The sequence below is a fragment of the Ammodytes marinus genome (genome assembly GCF_949987685.1).
Source record: "Ammodytes marinus genome assembly, chromosome: 24".
NCBI classification, from domain to species: Eukaryota; Metazoa; Chordata; class Actinopteri; order Uranoscopiformes; family Ammodytidae; genus Ammodytes; species Ammodytes marinus.
In genome coordinates, this window is record NC_137228.1 from 8,157,574 (window position 1) to 8,173,466 (window position 15,893).

General features: G+C 46.3%; 1 protein-coding gene across 1 annotated transcript in view; it reads left to right on the forward strand.

The window, feature by feature from the left end:
- Positions 1-1,015: 1,015 nt before the first annotated feature.
- The window catches only part of klf7a (Kruppel like factor 7a), a gene marked incomplete at both ends in the record, with an annotated part of 35,537 nt that continues 20,659 nt past the window's right edge, over positions 1,016-15,893 (forward strand). The window contains one exon of the mRNA XM_080053153.1: positions 1,016-1,117. Within this exon, the coding sequence (XP_079909279.1) occupies positions 1,016-1,117 (102 nt within the window). The remainder of the gene's footprint in view (positions 1,118-15,893) is intronic.

The window sequence follows — 15,893 nt, forward strand, 5'->3', positions numbered from 1 at the left end:
CCACAGGAACACTGCAGCAGCATTATGGTGATATTGCAGGAGATAAAAATGTCATTAAGTATGATAACTTCCCTATAAACTTATTATTAAAACATAGTACGAGTCCCCATACAGGGATATATGCTTCCTTACACGCTCTAATGCCTCATCCTGCATCTCATTATAATTAAATATTGACACAGTGGAACAATACAGCAGCCTATTAACACCTGATTCCAGCAGCTCCTAAGTTTTGTCAAGCACATGATGTTTACACCACGGCTTCTCAGCACAGACTGGCCTGTTAGACCTTCTTCCTAAATCTAATATACCCATCCATAAATAGCTCACCTATCGAGCCCATATGCGGGAGTGAGTGGCGTGGCAAAATAGCCAGTCACCGTCAGAACCAAATCTGCCCAACCCCGCCTCCCATACAAACTAACACACACACACACACACACACACACATACACACACACACACACACACGCACATACACACACACACACATGCACACACACACACACACACACACACACACACACACACACACACACACACACACACACACACACACACACACACACACACACACACCACCGCCCCCCACTCGCCATACATGGAGGAGGAGGAGGGGGGGGGGGCTGATTGTCAAAACCCAGCGACGCCCCTTCATTTACCAAGCCACTCCCCCCTTTCCTTGGCTCCCGTATCAGTGTGTTTGGTTTGGCAACACGGATACGCATGGAGCCTCCATCACCTCCTCCGCCAGTCTCTTTTACGCACGGACTCGTCCGATAATGCGAGAGCAGGTACAGGGACCTAAAAACCTACACACATTTTTCTAGACGGACACACCAAACCCAGTTAATATCCTCATGGACTAATATGAAAGAAGTGGATGTAGAGGTCTGACACGGGCAGCCCAAGAACGGAGGCATATATTTCTCGTGGATCGTTCTAGTTCTTGGTTTTTTCCGGATTTTTTTTTGTTTTGTTTTTTTTTCCATCAAACGCGAGCGTCAGCAGCAGCATGGATGTCTTGGCGAACCACAGTATCTTTCAGGAACTTCAGCTCGTCCACGACACCGGCTACTTCTCCGCCTTGCCTTCGCTGGAGGAGAACTGGCAGCAGGTAAACGTCTCTCAAGTTTCGATTGCAAGCCGGCGTGCATCCTTCTTCACTACGGAGCTGGTGTACCCCCCTCCCCCGTACACACACTCACACACACACACACACACACACACACTTACGCACAGTCTGTCCGCACGCGCTCGAGATGCAGGCGTCAACTTTTCCCCCCTTCCGAAGCGTGGTTGTGTGTAGTAGCTACAGAGGATGAAATGCTCTCCATCACTCAAATACCACTCAGCCGAGGGCAGGGTTTCATACTGTGTATGGAATGTAAAGCCCACTGAGGCAAATGTCTATTTGTGATATTCGGCTATACAAATACAACTGATTTGATACGATTTGATTTGATTTGATACGTCTTACAATCTTTCCGAAGAGAAGGCAAAGTGAATACGATGCGAGGATACGCCACCGCCGGCCACGTAATAAAGCTGTCAAATGCGATTTGGGGGAAGATGAAGACCCCGGATCCCCGTAATAGGGACCGAAATTGGTCGTGAATAATACAGCTGCATGCCTCTCATCATTATTGAGTTGTGTGAACCCCCCCCCCCTCCCCTCCATAATTTTTGCATGGAGCGAAGTCCCCTCTCTTATCCATAATAGATAGCCTAACATGTCTGGCTTTGTACCATCTTTTTAAAATGCAGTGGTGAAGGAGATGTGCACAGGGGGAGAGAGAAAGAGTGAGAGAGAGAGAGAGAGAGAGAGAGAGAAAGAGAGAGAGAGAGAGAGAGAGACATTTGTTATCTGCATGTTTCGCGTGCACCGAGCCACACACGCACACACACACACACACACACACACACACACACACACACACACACACACACACACACACACACACACACATCATCATCACACACGCTTCACAAGTTCAGTGGATGAATATGGAGAGATGAGCGCCACATGGTGATGGATGCGTGCGTGTGGGGGAGACGCGCTGGCCACTTAACCCGGCCATTACTGCTCTTATATACCTCACACATCCCCCCCCACCTCTATACTCGCAAAAATTCCACAGTTGGAAGTGGATTCTTGTGCATGTGAATGCGTTAAAGTGCTGTAACTAAATGCCACAGATACTTCCAGAAAGATGTACGGTAAATGTGCTGCTGCTTTTTTCTCTCAATGTAGTTGCACCCTGCTGTCATGCACACGAGTACCGTTATTTGCTTTTCACTGTGTACAAGCCCAAATAAAAGGGCCATGTAGCCAACCACCTTCACCGTGTGTAGACGTGTGTATTTCTCCATGCTGCACTTGACTGACTGACCAAAAAAATCATTGCATGGACATTTGATGCCGGTATTGTTCATGCAATAGGATCTCCAGCTTTTTACCCCACTTCTCTGCTCCCCATGCGTAAGAGGGGAAAGGAGGAAGGGACGAGAGAGAGAGAGAGAGAGAGAGAGAGAGAGAGAGAGAGAGAGAGAGAGAGAGAGAGAGAGAGAGAGAGAGAGAGAGAGAGAGACCGGTGCGTGACCGCGGATCCATTCGTTGTGGCCATAGCAGCCTAATTGGCATCCTACTGTTAGCCACCGACGCATCTTTTCATAAGAAGTCTCCCAACTCCCTGCCTCCTCCACTCTACTGTCAGTGGATTTTTAAATTGCCTGGGCCTACGCGTACCATATGCAGTGCATGTCTCTCTCCGTGTATAGCCTATGTCTCTCACCCCGCAGCCCCCTGCACATCAAAATCGATACCTAATGCAAATGGAAGGGGGAGAGAGAGGGAGGGATAGAGGGAGAGAGAGAGAGTGTGTGTGTGTGTGTGTGTGTGTGTGTGTGTGTGTAAAGTGCAGGCACAAGGCATGGGAAGGCTCTTAGCTGTGGAGACTGGAAATGTCAGTTTTCCTTTGACTGTCTGCGGCTTATTCCACCCATTCGCTGTCTCTTAAAACGTTGAGGGTTTACTGTCATTTCAGCTCTCATTTAGCAGCTGCAGAGTGTGTGTTATTCTCAATGAGGGAAAAAAAATGTCTTATTTTTTTGTGGGATATCTGACTCTTTCCATGGGACCTGGCATCTGTGTGTGGTGATAAACCACGTCGACCTTCCTTTCCAGAAATGAAATGTCACAGGTTTTCCTTTCCTCGATATAATCTGTATAGACCTTATACATCCCCGGAGATGTAATCTGACACTTTTGCTATTTCAAAAATGTTCTGGATTTCAATTTTTTCTTATTCTTCATCACCACAATCCTGATTGAAAATATGGAGTAGTGTCTCCATATGAATCATTGAAATGAATCTTAAAAATAAGTTTAATTTGGAAAGCAACCCCTCATTTACTAGAAGATTGTGAGGACAAGTGTTGTGACCCACACTTCAATCTCTCCCCCCCCCCCACCCCACCCCCACCCCACACACACAGTGATGTTGTTGGCACTGCAAAAACCTTGTGTTCATTGTAGCAGACATGAAGATGCCACCGAGCCCTTCTCCTGAATGCATGAATTATGAGTTGTGGCTCCCCTTTTAAAAAGCTCTGTCTTCAGCCCGATAAACCCGCTCTCCTGTTTTGAAGCAATCCCCCCTCTGTATTCCGGGCACAATTTAGAATCTGATGCTTTTATGGTGGGTCTGATGGTGAGATAGGAGGCCGTTGTAAGTCGCCCCCCACCCCCCTAAATGGTTCCCTGAGATGCGATGGCAAGAGTGATGACTGTGTCCCCTGTTGGCGTCTGTAAGGCATGATTCAGGCAGTTTATAGTGGTGCGGGGAGTAGAGAAAAAGAGAGGGAAAGTGTATCGGTTGTCTTACATTTTGAGGCAGCTATTTGTTCCACTATTGAATTAAATGGTGCCAAGCTGAACTGTCACGTTTCCAAAAAAATCTCCCCCCCCACCTCCCCAAGTACAGTCGCTTGTTCAGAGTTGGAACAAACATTATAGGGCTGAGCTTTTTGGATTTTGAACAAGCAGGGCTGGTCATTATGTGTAGAACCCAGTCCCCCCCCCCCCCCCCCCCCCCCCCGCTCAAAACACCTGCTCTATTCTAACCCAACACACACAGCAAAAATAGCTTTTTATACTGCTGCAATTTTAATAGTGCTTGTTATGCCCATTTTGATAAAACCTAATTTGGCTTTGCTTTTTGAATTTATTTTAAACTTTTTAATTCAGCAAGAAGAGACGTAACCGTGTAAACAAGACGAGGCAGAAGACAGAGGGCAACACACGGGGAGATACAATAGGGAATGGCATCAGACGTGAGAGTATACAAAAGAAACAACAATAAAATATTACATATTATCATTTTGGCTTTGCTGTCAAACATTTCTCAGCATCCTTCGAGTGTTCTACTGCTAAAATATAGAAGACCAAACATCTGGGTTAGGTTTCAGGCTTATCTGAGGCCTTCAAGTTCCTCTTTGATGACTAGCCCCCCCCCCCACCCTCCCATCCACAGCACTTGACCCTGATGGGTAGGACGTAACAGGACACCGCAAATGGCTGTCTGCCATTGACCTCAGGACACACTCCATACCCTCCCCAACACATATATTATCTGTTATGGGGTTCGACACACACACACACACACACACACACACACACACACACACACACACACACACACACACACACACACACACACACACACACACACAGACGCATGTAGACTTGAGTGCCTGATGCCTACCCAAGCGAAATGTCTGCATGTTGTTGCCTCACGGTGCATTACGGGCCCAGCGTTCTATATATGTAGGACGTGGACAGATTGCACATGGCTTCTATGTTTCTAAATGTGGAAGGAGCAAGGGGAGGGGGCTTTTGGCGCGACCTCCGTATGTAGTATGGATGCTAGCAGCCCCCCCCCCCCACATGCTCACAGATGCATTCACTTACACTTACCCACACCGACTCCATAACACGCTCAGTCTCCACAGTCTGGCTGAAGTTGCAGAGCATTGCACTTTTCTCCCCGCCGCAAGGTTTCGCATTTCACAGTCCGGTGGGCTCCAACCCCTCCCCCCCCCCCACACACACACCCCCATGAGGGACAAACACATGCTAAAAGACGGTCAGAGAAAGTCTGTTATTCTCTGATTTTATTTAGTATCCCCGTTAGTTATTAGTGTAGTAACATCTATTCTTCCTAAGGTCCATACAAAAGATAAAAACAAAACATTCAAAATGACCAAAATACTTCCACATTGTCAATCAAACAAAGCAATAGGTTATATATCATTCATCTTACCACTGTAGTGTTCACATTTCCTTCCAAGCAAACATTTGAGACAAGCGAATAAGGGACAGCTTGTAGTGTACATCAATGTCCCTACTTTGGTAAACACCACCAATGAAATCCATACTCACATACTGACTGTCATATGCAGCTATTTTGATTATGATTTTTTTTTTACCTGATGTCACTTGTAATCTATGGTAAATGCAGTGGTAGTATAGTATGTTCCAATTTGACATTGCCCTAGATATTACAGTGATCTATATGGCATTCATTTTATGTAAAGGTTGTGCGAAGCGTCCCATAAAAATGCATGTCTACTAGTGCTGTAATAGTGCCTATTATGTGTGTGTGTGTGTGTGTGTGTATGTGTGTGTGTGTGTGTGTGTGTGTGTGTGTGTGTGTGTGTGTGTGTGTGTGTGTGTGTGTGTGTGTGTGTGTGTGTGTGTGTGTGTGTGTGTGTGTGTGTGTGTGTGTGTGTGTGTGTGTGTGTGTGTGTGTTAGCTTTGAGTATAAATCCGTAGGGATGATAAATGCAGCTACGTTGTATTTTTGCTGAGGGGCAGAAGTTGACCCCATATCAACCTATAGAGAGACCATGTTGAGAATAGAAAGAAAGAAAGAAAGAAAGATAGAAAGAAAGAAAGAAAGAAAGAAAGAAAGAAAGAAAGAAAGAAAGAAAGAAAGAAAGAAAGAAAGAAAGAAAGAAAGAAAGAGTAAAAAAGAATGAGAGAAAGTAAGTAAGAGAACCTGCAGCCGAACCGTGATCGCCCATATGAATCCATAAGCTGCCGTGTGTGTGTGTGTGTGTTTGTGTGTGCATAGCATACGTACGTGCACGCCCGCCGCGTATGTGTCTCAGTATGTTATGTAATCCTCAGCGGGCCACAGCTGCTTTCTCACACACAGCAGGCACGCTGGGGAACGCAGCCAACCGGCCCCCTCCTTCCTGTCTATCCTCCATTCCCTCTATCTCTCTCTCTCTCTCTCTCTCTGTCTGTCTGTCTGTCTCTCTCTCTCTTTCTCTCCCCCACCTTTGCTTTCCTCTTATAGAATTAACACTGTATGGATTGTTGATCTCTGCAGCGCTGTTGTGTAAGCGTATGTGTGTTTTTCAACCACGCTCAGTTTTGTGTGTGCAAATTTGATGACAGGTGACCATGTGTGTGTGTGTGTGTGTGTGTGTGTGTGTGTCCAAGTCAATGTTATTTCCTTTTCTTTGCATAGTTTAGATGTCTGTATAGGCCTATAGTGCATTTTCTGACCAAATAATCAAAATGAAACCGAACCAATTGGGAAAAACACTCACCTCCCATCTTCTCCGTGACCTTTTCCTTTTCGCTGCCATTTCATGTAATTTTATGCAAATTTAAATGAAATCAATCCTGTAAACAGTGCAGTATTCTGCGAGCAGCGGGGAGGAAGGACAAACCAGGGACTTAATCTTATTTGTCTCCAACGAGCTCCCGCTAGTGTTTTGGTTCCGCGCCTGTGGCTTTATTAAAATGTCACATCATCTGGCAAGTATGAGACGTGCAATTTCTTCCAAATCAACTTTGGACCCTTTCCAAAAAGACAACCATTGGCTAATTCTCTTTTTTAGTTTAACTGACGTTTGGGTCCCTCCTCTTCGTTCCGTTGCATTTCGGAATAGTTCATTGTATGTGTATAATAGTCAAGTCCTTTGTAGATGCACTTCATTTTTCAAAACCAGCCTGTGATTTCCGCAATATGAAATTGATTTTTCTCGCAGCGTTTGTTTCGCTCACCCTTACTAACACCGATAGCAGTCAGAAGATGCTGAAGATGGATGCCAAGTGGAATCCATTTGACACGGACCCCGGAACCGTGACGCGCCCAGGCATGAAAGGAAGCCATTGTACGCCCACTGCACAAGGCACCATCTCTGCTGGTTTCTCATCCACATGGTTATTACTTAATGCATCCATTCTTAGTATATGTCTGTTTACACTGTCCATCTTAACCAAGTATATTGGTGTAATACCTGGTCTAAATATCCTATGACACTGAATATAAGACACAATCAACTAACAAGCAACATTGCAGGAAGATATAGGGACTTGTAAATTCAATACGCTTGAATTGAAAAGTAGGATTACAAGAAGGCTTGCTTAGTATGACACACAAGCTTCTTCCTACTGTAACAGTAATAGGAACTCCTAATGCAAGTCAAATATTCCTCAACTAAGTGTTCCCAGCTCATTTCATGATCTTACCATGGTGCATTGAAAAACAGGTGCACAGGTGTGTGTGTGTGTGTGTGTGTGTGTGTGTGTGTGTGTGTGTGTGTGTGTGTTGTGCATTGGGATGTGCAGTGGCGACCCCCTGACCCAGTAACATCCATTCTGCCATAAGGAACGCTCAGTGAACTCTTGCCACCGCCTGTCTCATCACTCTTTGCAGCCGGCGAGGTGATTGCCATCGAAAGGTGCCTGCTACTGCTGCATGGGCGTTGATGAAAAGGTTGGGGAAGCGCTGATGAAAGAGCGCGCGCGGATGGAGGTATTCATTTGTCTGACGCGCGGCTGACTGGGCCCTGTCAGAGATAGAGAGAGAGAGAGAGAGAGGGGGGGATGAGACGCAGAGCAGGAGATAGGGGAAGAAGAAGAAGAAGAGTAAAAAAAATGGGGGAGGGAAAGAGGGAGAGGTAACATGTAGAACAAGCACATCTTTATGTATGGCTTCCGTCTTCCAAAAAAAAAAAAAAAAAAAACACCGGTTCTGTCTGCCACCCCGGAGTTTGATTAACAGTGGGAAGAGTGAATTTTTTTCTTTCTTTCTCGCCTCACACCAGCGCACATGGCTTGGCAATGACTCTCACTTCATTTGAGGCAAAATCGGGAAGCCGTTACAGCACCTTACAGTGATCCGACATGCTCCGCCACTGCCATCCGGCTTGGCAACTGGCAGGGGAGCGTTGGAGGAAAAGGGAAGAGAAGTCTTATAGGCACTCGTTTTACGCCTCGGAATCTCCCACCAACTCTCTCTCTCTCTCTCTCTCTCTCTCACTCTCTCTCTCTTTCTGTCATTATCTCATGACTCTCTCTCTTTCTCTCAAATTCAGAGAAGACAGAGTCAAAAGCCGCTCCGCTTGATTTACCCTTCTCTACCCCCCACCCCCTCTCACCCCATTTAAAGTCAGTCTCTCTGCGAAAAGATGAACTCGGGAGACTTATGCAATCAAAATCCGCCACAATGCTGAACAAAGTCTTGTTTTTTTTGTATATGCAAAGCAAAGACACAAGTGAACGCTCAGAGGCCTCTGGTGCACGCATTGCATCCAAAAATATTTTCACTTTTACCACAACATTCTCCTTTAGCTTTTTCAAGAGACATTCTAATAGCAGCTGTGTCTACTGTATGTCATGTGCCGGCGGACAGGAGGGAGTCAGAGGGATATGCATGGATGAATCTAGTCTGCAGTCATAGAAATCCACACGGACTCAAAGTGTGGCAGAACAAAAGTTAGTTTGACACTTGCAGAGAGTTAGATGAGAGGACCGATACCATTCACTCATATGTCCATTAAAGGGGTCACGGGTAGCTTAGCTTAGCATAAACAGGGGAAAACAGTTCAAAAGGTAAACATATCCACGTTTAATAACCCCTACATTGCACTAGTTTGTTTAATTGACGCAACATATAATGGAAAGGGGCTTGTGTATGGGACTATCCTTGGTGCAGTGATTTCCTGAGTTCTCTTTTCCTGAAGGCTTCAAGCGATAGTCGGCTCCCTTAGTTCCCCCCCCCCCCCTCATAACTTCCTCAATTGATCACAGTCTGTTAAATCTTCCAGCCTGCTGCTCACATATTAGGAAATCCATTGGCTTCCATAATGGCCATCACACATTCAAACTATGTCCAGGCATTTTGTATATAGCCACCACTGGCTTTGACATAATGGAGCGTGAACATCTCCCAGGCGAATGCCTACCTGTTGCTAGGCAGCCTTGGCAAGCGAGGTATAGAGCGGCTCTGGCCCTATTTGTTTGTTTAGCTGTCAGTCTGTGGAGGCTAATCCTGCCCCGAGGGACTCCTATAGCCATCCACTAAAACCAGAGATCCAGCCATGTGGGCCATCTCTATCTCCCTCTCTCTCTCTCTCTCTCTCTCCCTCTCTCTCTCTCTCCAAAGATTGAGCCCTGAGAGAGAGACAGGAAGGTGGAGAGAGACAAGGGCAATTTGCCCTGAGTAAACACCGCTGCTTGTTGTTGTCATCAGTAGCCAGTCATCAATCACGGCCCCCTAAGCTTTAGGTGGTGACAGCCGCAAGGACGCGGCGTGCTCCGACACACCCGCTTGGATAGTTTGTAAAGCAAAGAGAGTCATCGGGCGAAGATCACAGCTATGAGTCGCCAAGAGCTGACCTCGCTGAAGTTTAAGGAGTGTGTGTGCTTTCGTGAAGGTCTTTCTAAGGATGTTATCTTGGATAGAGGTTGCATTCATGTCCGGTCCAATGTGTGTGTGTGTGTCCTTGTGAGTGTCTATGCAGTTACAAGTGTGTGTGTGTGTGTGTGTGTGTGTGTGCTTTGCATGCCGGACTCAAGCCGTGGCCGCAGTTGCCCCGACATGCAAAGCAACTGGTGTTTTTCCACCTGCCATAGCCTCACTACTCCAAAGCTCCCTGGTCTCCAAGTTAGGCCAGTATGTCTGTACATTTTTCATCCATCCATCTATCACTCCATACATCCATCCATCCATCCCTACATCCATCCATCCATCCATCCATCCATCCATCCATCCATCCATCCATCCATCCATCCATCCATCCCTACATCCATCCATCCATCCATCCATCCATTCATCCCTACATCCATCCATCCATCCATCCATCCATCCATCCATCCATCCATCCATCCATCCATCCATCCATCCATCCATCCATCCATCCATCCATCCATCCATCCATCCATCCAATCTCAAAGCTGCATCCCATTGTTAACTTGGAATATACAGTTGCGTTGTGTCGATTTTGGCGCCTCCAAACCAGGGTTGAAGGCTCACATGATTGGTCAGAAACAGACAAAAGATGTTTGTCGATGTCAGCGGGCTGATGCTAAAACTCACTGGTAGATTAAACTGCGTCCCATATTACCCATAAGACACTGCTGCTCTCTCCAGCTGACAGGGCACGTCATGCAGTTTCAGTCAATCCAAGCCCCCGCAGGGATAAGTTGTCTGAATACGATACGTCTCGTTACCCTCAAAAAATGAGACTGATTCAGCTTATATCGGGATTAGCCAAAATGTCAATGCCTGAAAGCACAATTCTTCAATGAGAAAGTATATTATTTTGACATGCAGCCTTGTGGAAATAAAAAGGCTGTATATAACTGTCACGATAGACAGACAGAGTGGCTTCGGAAGATGTTTGCCGACCTGCTTAACTCTCGCAACGGCCCGGGAAGTGCCCCCTTCTGCCATTTAATGAGAGCAGTGGGAAGAGGCATTTATCAACGTGACAGCGTACCTCTGTTTCCCCCATTGTTCTGCTCTGGTATGTGAGAGCAGCACTGTGTGTTTTAGCCTTAATGATTGGGCTGGCAACCCTTTGATTAGATGAATCTCCTGCTGCTAGTTAAGATCTGAGGCTGGCTGCCCAAAGACATCTGTGTTTATGCCTCCCTCCCTCTCTCTTCCCCCTGTATGTACAGTATTTGCAGTTGTGTGTGTGTGTGTGTGTGTGTGTGTGTGTGTGTGTGTGTGTGTGTGCGTGTGTGAAAGCAGGTCAAAACTAGTTTTGGTACTATCGTGTTAGGCGTACGTTGCTAGGACATGGGCAAAGATAGTGAGCCAATTTCAAAACGACGCTGGATTCAGAAAAATCCCTGTTTTTTTTTCTTGAAAAGGGAATTTTGTACAGTTAGTGTTACAGTGTTGTATAGTCAATAGATGATAAGCATTAAATCTACCAGTGAACTCTACATATTTTACTCTTTTTCCCAGAGAAATCAACCGCAATTAGCTTCAAAGTGGAGGTCCCTGTGGTGTTTTTATAAAAGAAATAAGGCACAGAATAAGCGGTCGTTTTATTTGCTAAAAGCTTAGCACAGCAGGGGAATATACATGTTTCCATTGGTTTTGTATGTTATCAAGTGCCAGGAATTCTATTATTCAACGCTATACATCAATACAAGGAACTATCCAGTGGGGAAAATAAGAGGCAAAATACCAGCTTGTGACTTCAAAATATTGAAAAAAAAAATTCCCCCACTATCTTTTAACTAAACTGATGTTGTCACATGAATGTCTCACCAGCCAATTCCCCCTTGACTGTTTTCAGGGAAAAGCATCGGATAACTTATGCTAAAGAAAAAAGCAAAAAAAAGAAGGCATCCCCGTCCCTACCCACAACCCCTCTCTTCCTCAGTTTACTGCCACGCGTTCTTCACTCTCTTTTTTTGCCCCAGATATTATTTCACTGTAAAATGACGGCAATTAGTAAAGCCAGTCGCCGGTGGCACATGTGGTCTGGCTCCTTTTTTCGCCGACGTTCCGGCGGGGAAAGTTATTTGGGTCGGCAGCTATTTTCAGCCTGTGATGTTGCCAGGAATACGTTGGGGAGCAGCCACTGTTTTATAAGAGAGCACATCAATAATTTTCATTGGTGTGTATGTGTGTGTGAAAGATGCAAGGAAGAACGAGAGAGAGAGACAGAGAGAGAGAGAGAGAGACAGAGAGAGCTTCACAGACAGAGTTTATTGGGTTTATCTGTCTGTGAGTGTTTTTTACCTGTTTGTGTGTGCATCAAGAAGAAAAGTGTTTGTTTTTCTCGAATATTTAGCTGAGCAGCTGGTGTGTGTGTGTGTGTGTGTGTGTGTGTGTGTGTGTGTGTGTGTGTGTGTGTGCCTTTAAACTATAACTGCAAACTTTACCCTTTGCCCTTTGCAATCACCCGCTTCTTCCAACAAATTGCTCTACTTGTGGGGACGGCATCTCAACACACACACACACACACACACACACACACACACACCCACACACACACACACACACACACACACACACACACACACACACACACACACACACACACAGCTAAAAGCCATAGCCACCGAGTTCCCCGACACCCTTTCTTAGCGCATCCGACCACTGAACCTTTGTCCGCCGAGCAGCCGTATATTGTCAGGATGAAATTGGGGTGAAAAGTCCTCGCACTCCGCTTATGCTCCCCGCTGGAAAGCCATCCACTCTGCACAGGGAGGGGTGAACGGGTTCAGCATGCACCTATCCTCATCCAACCTAAACTCACATACCCCCCTCCCCCACACACACACACACACACACACACACACACACACACTATCTCTCTCGCTCTCTCTACACTATCTCTTGGATGAGAGCCCACAGCAGCAGCAGCATCAGCGGTGGCAGTGGTGAGGAGAGGAGACGTCTTTCAATATTTTAAGCGGCTTGGGGCCTAATCTTTGTTGCTCAGGTTTGTTTTGAAAGCATTGCGCTGGGAATAAAAAGACGGAGCGACATGCGGCGCCCCATGCACATAAAGTGGCCGACACGCTCTTCTTGCGTAACCCGGCACAGCTTCCCCTGCAAGACAAATACACAATGAAAGAAGCAATATGCTCCAACACGTCTGCGACCCTCAAGCTAATCCACCTTGGCCTTGCCAGACTGTGCCACTGACCTGCTTTGGCTGCTAGAACTCATTTTCTTGCCACTTGCACATGCACTTGATCTTACACACACGCACACGCACACAATCTTTGCTTCACAGCTTTACCCGAGGTTTGGTTGTTGTGACGAGTGAAGAGTGTTACACGACACCTGCAAGGCAAAGCACAGGGCTTAACACAGGCAAGGCAATTGGCTAAAGACAAGAGGTGACTTCTTATTTCTCACTCAGCCCGCTGAGACCGCGTGTAAGAATGAACCATTTTGGCTCTTATCGGGTTTGGGGCACGGTGCCGCGGTCGCACTTGACGGGTTTTGCGGACGTGATTGGGGTTCCGAAAAGGCCCCCTCTCTCTCTTGACTGGCACTGTATGAGGTGGAAGCAGAGTTTTTCCGCTTCACTGTTCCCTTTATCTCTACTCTCTCTCTCTCTCTCTCTCTCTCTCTCTCTCTCTCTCTGTCTCTCTCTCTGTCTCTCTTTTCGCTGCTCTTTTGTTTTTCTCTGTGCCTTTTTCCAGCCAAGGCCCCATTCTCTTGCCCCAGTATTGTGTGCGGTAATGAAGATTAGCCAGGCTGCCGCACACAATGGGGGTCCCCCCCCCACATCCGGGGAGCACAGACCCCCCCCCCCCCCCCCCACGCGCCCCCAAATCCTGACACAAGCTGCTAACCCCAGTGTAAAAACCACTGTTGTCGCCGACCTCACACCCACCCACACACACACACACACACAGCAACAAGCATCATATTCATCCTCTTCTCTCATCCATAACAAGCACACATGCACGCCGACATGTCCAATATGCACTTTGCACTCCGAAAAGCAAAACGGCTGAAATGCCTTCTGATTAGATTAGGATGGTTTTGACAGCCCAGAGCGACTTTGTGCGCCCGATAAACAGCGGCTCACCCAAATCCAGTTAAAGAAAGACAGAGTTCTCCTCCCCGGCGAGCCCAACACTGCTCCAGTGCTTGGGATTATCCCTCCACGTGCCCCCCCACCCATGCCATTCTCTCCTCTTCCCTGCAATCTCTCCATCCTCTCCATCATTCATCTCTCTCTCTCTCTCTCTCAGTCTCAAGATGCTCCCTCTTTTCTCGATCCTATTTCACCGTCACCTCTCACCCAGCTCCCCAGACTTAATGCCAGAACAAAGGGCGTTCTCCACACTTTGTCACGAGCTATTTCAGATGGCGCGGCAGACGTCTTTATACACTTGTTGTATGCCGAGCCCTCACTAAGACCTCTTAATAACGTGCTGGATCACTCTCTCAAGGTCGGGGGCGCTGTGTTTACTTGTGAGAGCCACTTCCAGCATTTAGACAGATCCATGTTTTGCTATTGTCAGTGCAGGGAGATGGATTATCCCAATGTGCAAACAGCATTTTTTTTCTTTTGTGAAGCTGAAAACAGCGGGGCGAATGTGTGCACTATTGGGAACACACATTGTGGTACCGTATTTCAACTTGCCACATACTGTGCACATTTTTTGGAGGATGTAAACTCTTAACTACTCAATTCCTCATTGGGGCCACAGCGGTTATGCACTATAGCTTTAAAATGAGTTGGAATAGTTCAAGCATGAATATATCGACACATTTCCATTGTTTTGGACCTTGGGATGATTGTCTCCATATATCCCTACATACCAATTTGTTTGCTAATCACCTGAGCTCCAACATTGTCTTAAACCTTATTTGCACAGGAGTTCCTTACCTTGTCATCCGCACAGTGTAATGTATGTGGGGGAGACAGAGAAGGGGAGGTCCCTGGTATTGGGAATGCTTTGTATAGATGTGTGTTCTCTGTTGTGTCTGCTCCGGGGGAGAAAGCAATGGGAAATGTCTTTCTGCTCCATTAGGCAGAGGTCACCAGGTTTTTTTTGTGCTCTTGAGTGCTCCATCATTGTTGCTTTCCCGCTAGATGAAAGGTGCTTTGAAGATCCCCCCCCCCCATTTCACACACACACACACACACACACACACACAAACACACATCCACGAGTCGCGTCAACTTCCAGCAACCGATGAGGTTTAGCGGGGACATGCTCCTAAGAAAAAAAGTACAGGTTCAGTTCTAATGTCCTTTGAGCAATGCACTCAAAACTGCAAACAGTGACTTAAAATGACTGGTGGCAATGACGTAAATCTAAGCATTAGGTCCAACAAAACTAAATTGACTTTGATGCTTGAACCGTCGGCTGTAAGAGGCATACAAATGTAAGAATCTGGTAAGTCGACTGTTAGATGAATTATTTTGTGTTAAGGAGTGTCAGGTTTTATAACCAAATGTGCATTATTCCCTCAAACCTCCCGTCAGCAAATCGTGGATTTAACAACTGGCGGTGTCTGTTATCAGCTTGAAGCCTGCACTGTGTTAAAAAAAAAAGAAAAAAAAAACTGCGTTGCCAGGCTTTAGACAGAGGGGCTGACGCCGGGGCCCTGATTGTTACTGTGAGGCTAATGTCGTCTGATAAGGGCGTGTGCGTGTGTGTGTAATTAAGCTGTTTCCGTGGCGCGTTATCTGGAGCTGTATAGGTGAGGCACCGGCTGCTTGGAGAGATGGAGCTGTTAGTCAATGAGGAAGAGGAGGAGGAGGAAGAAAAGGAGGAGGCTGTCTGCTGTCTAGGGCTTTTTTTCAACCTTCACATTTCTCTTTCTTTTCTTCCTCAAAGTATTATTTTCTTTTATTTGCTTTCTTTAGGTCAGCACACCCTGGCACTGTGAGTTTTCAAACTCTTAACATGTACTATAGTGGTCTAGTCAAAATAAATCACGACACTTAATAAAAGAAACATGGCTACACTTCAGTGATACACAGGGACTTGTAAGTTCTTGAATTGAAAATACGGATTACAAAGCTGTGGCCTATTACTAATAGCAAATGCTCAAAATGAGTATTTTCTCCAGTGTCAGCCTCATCCTTAT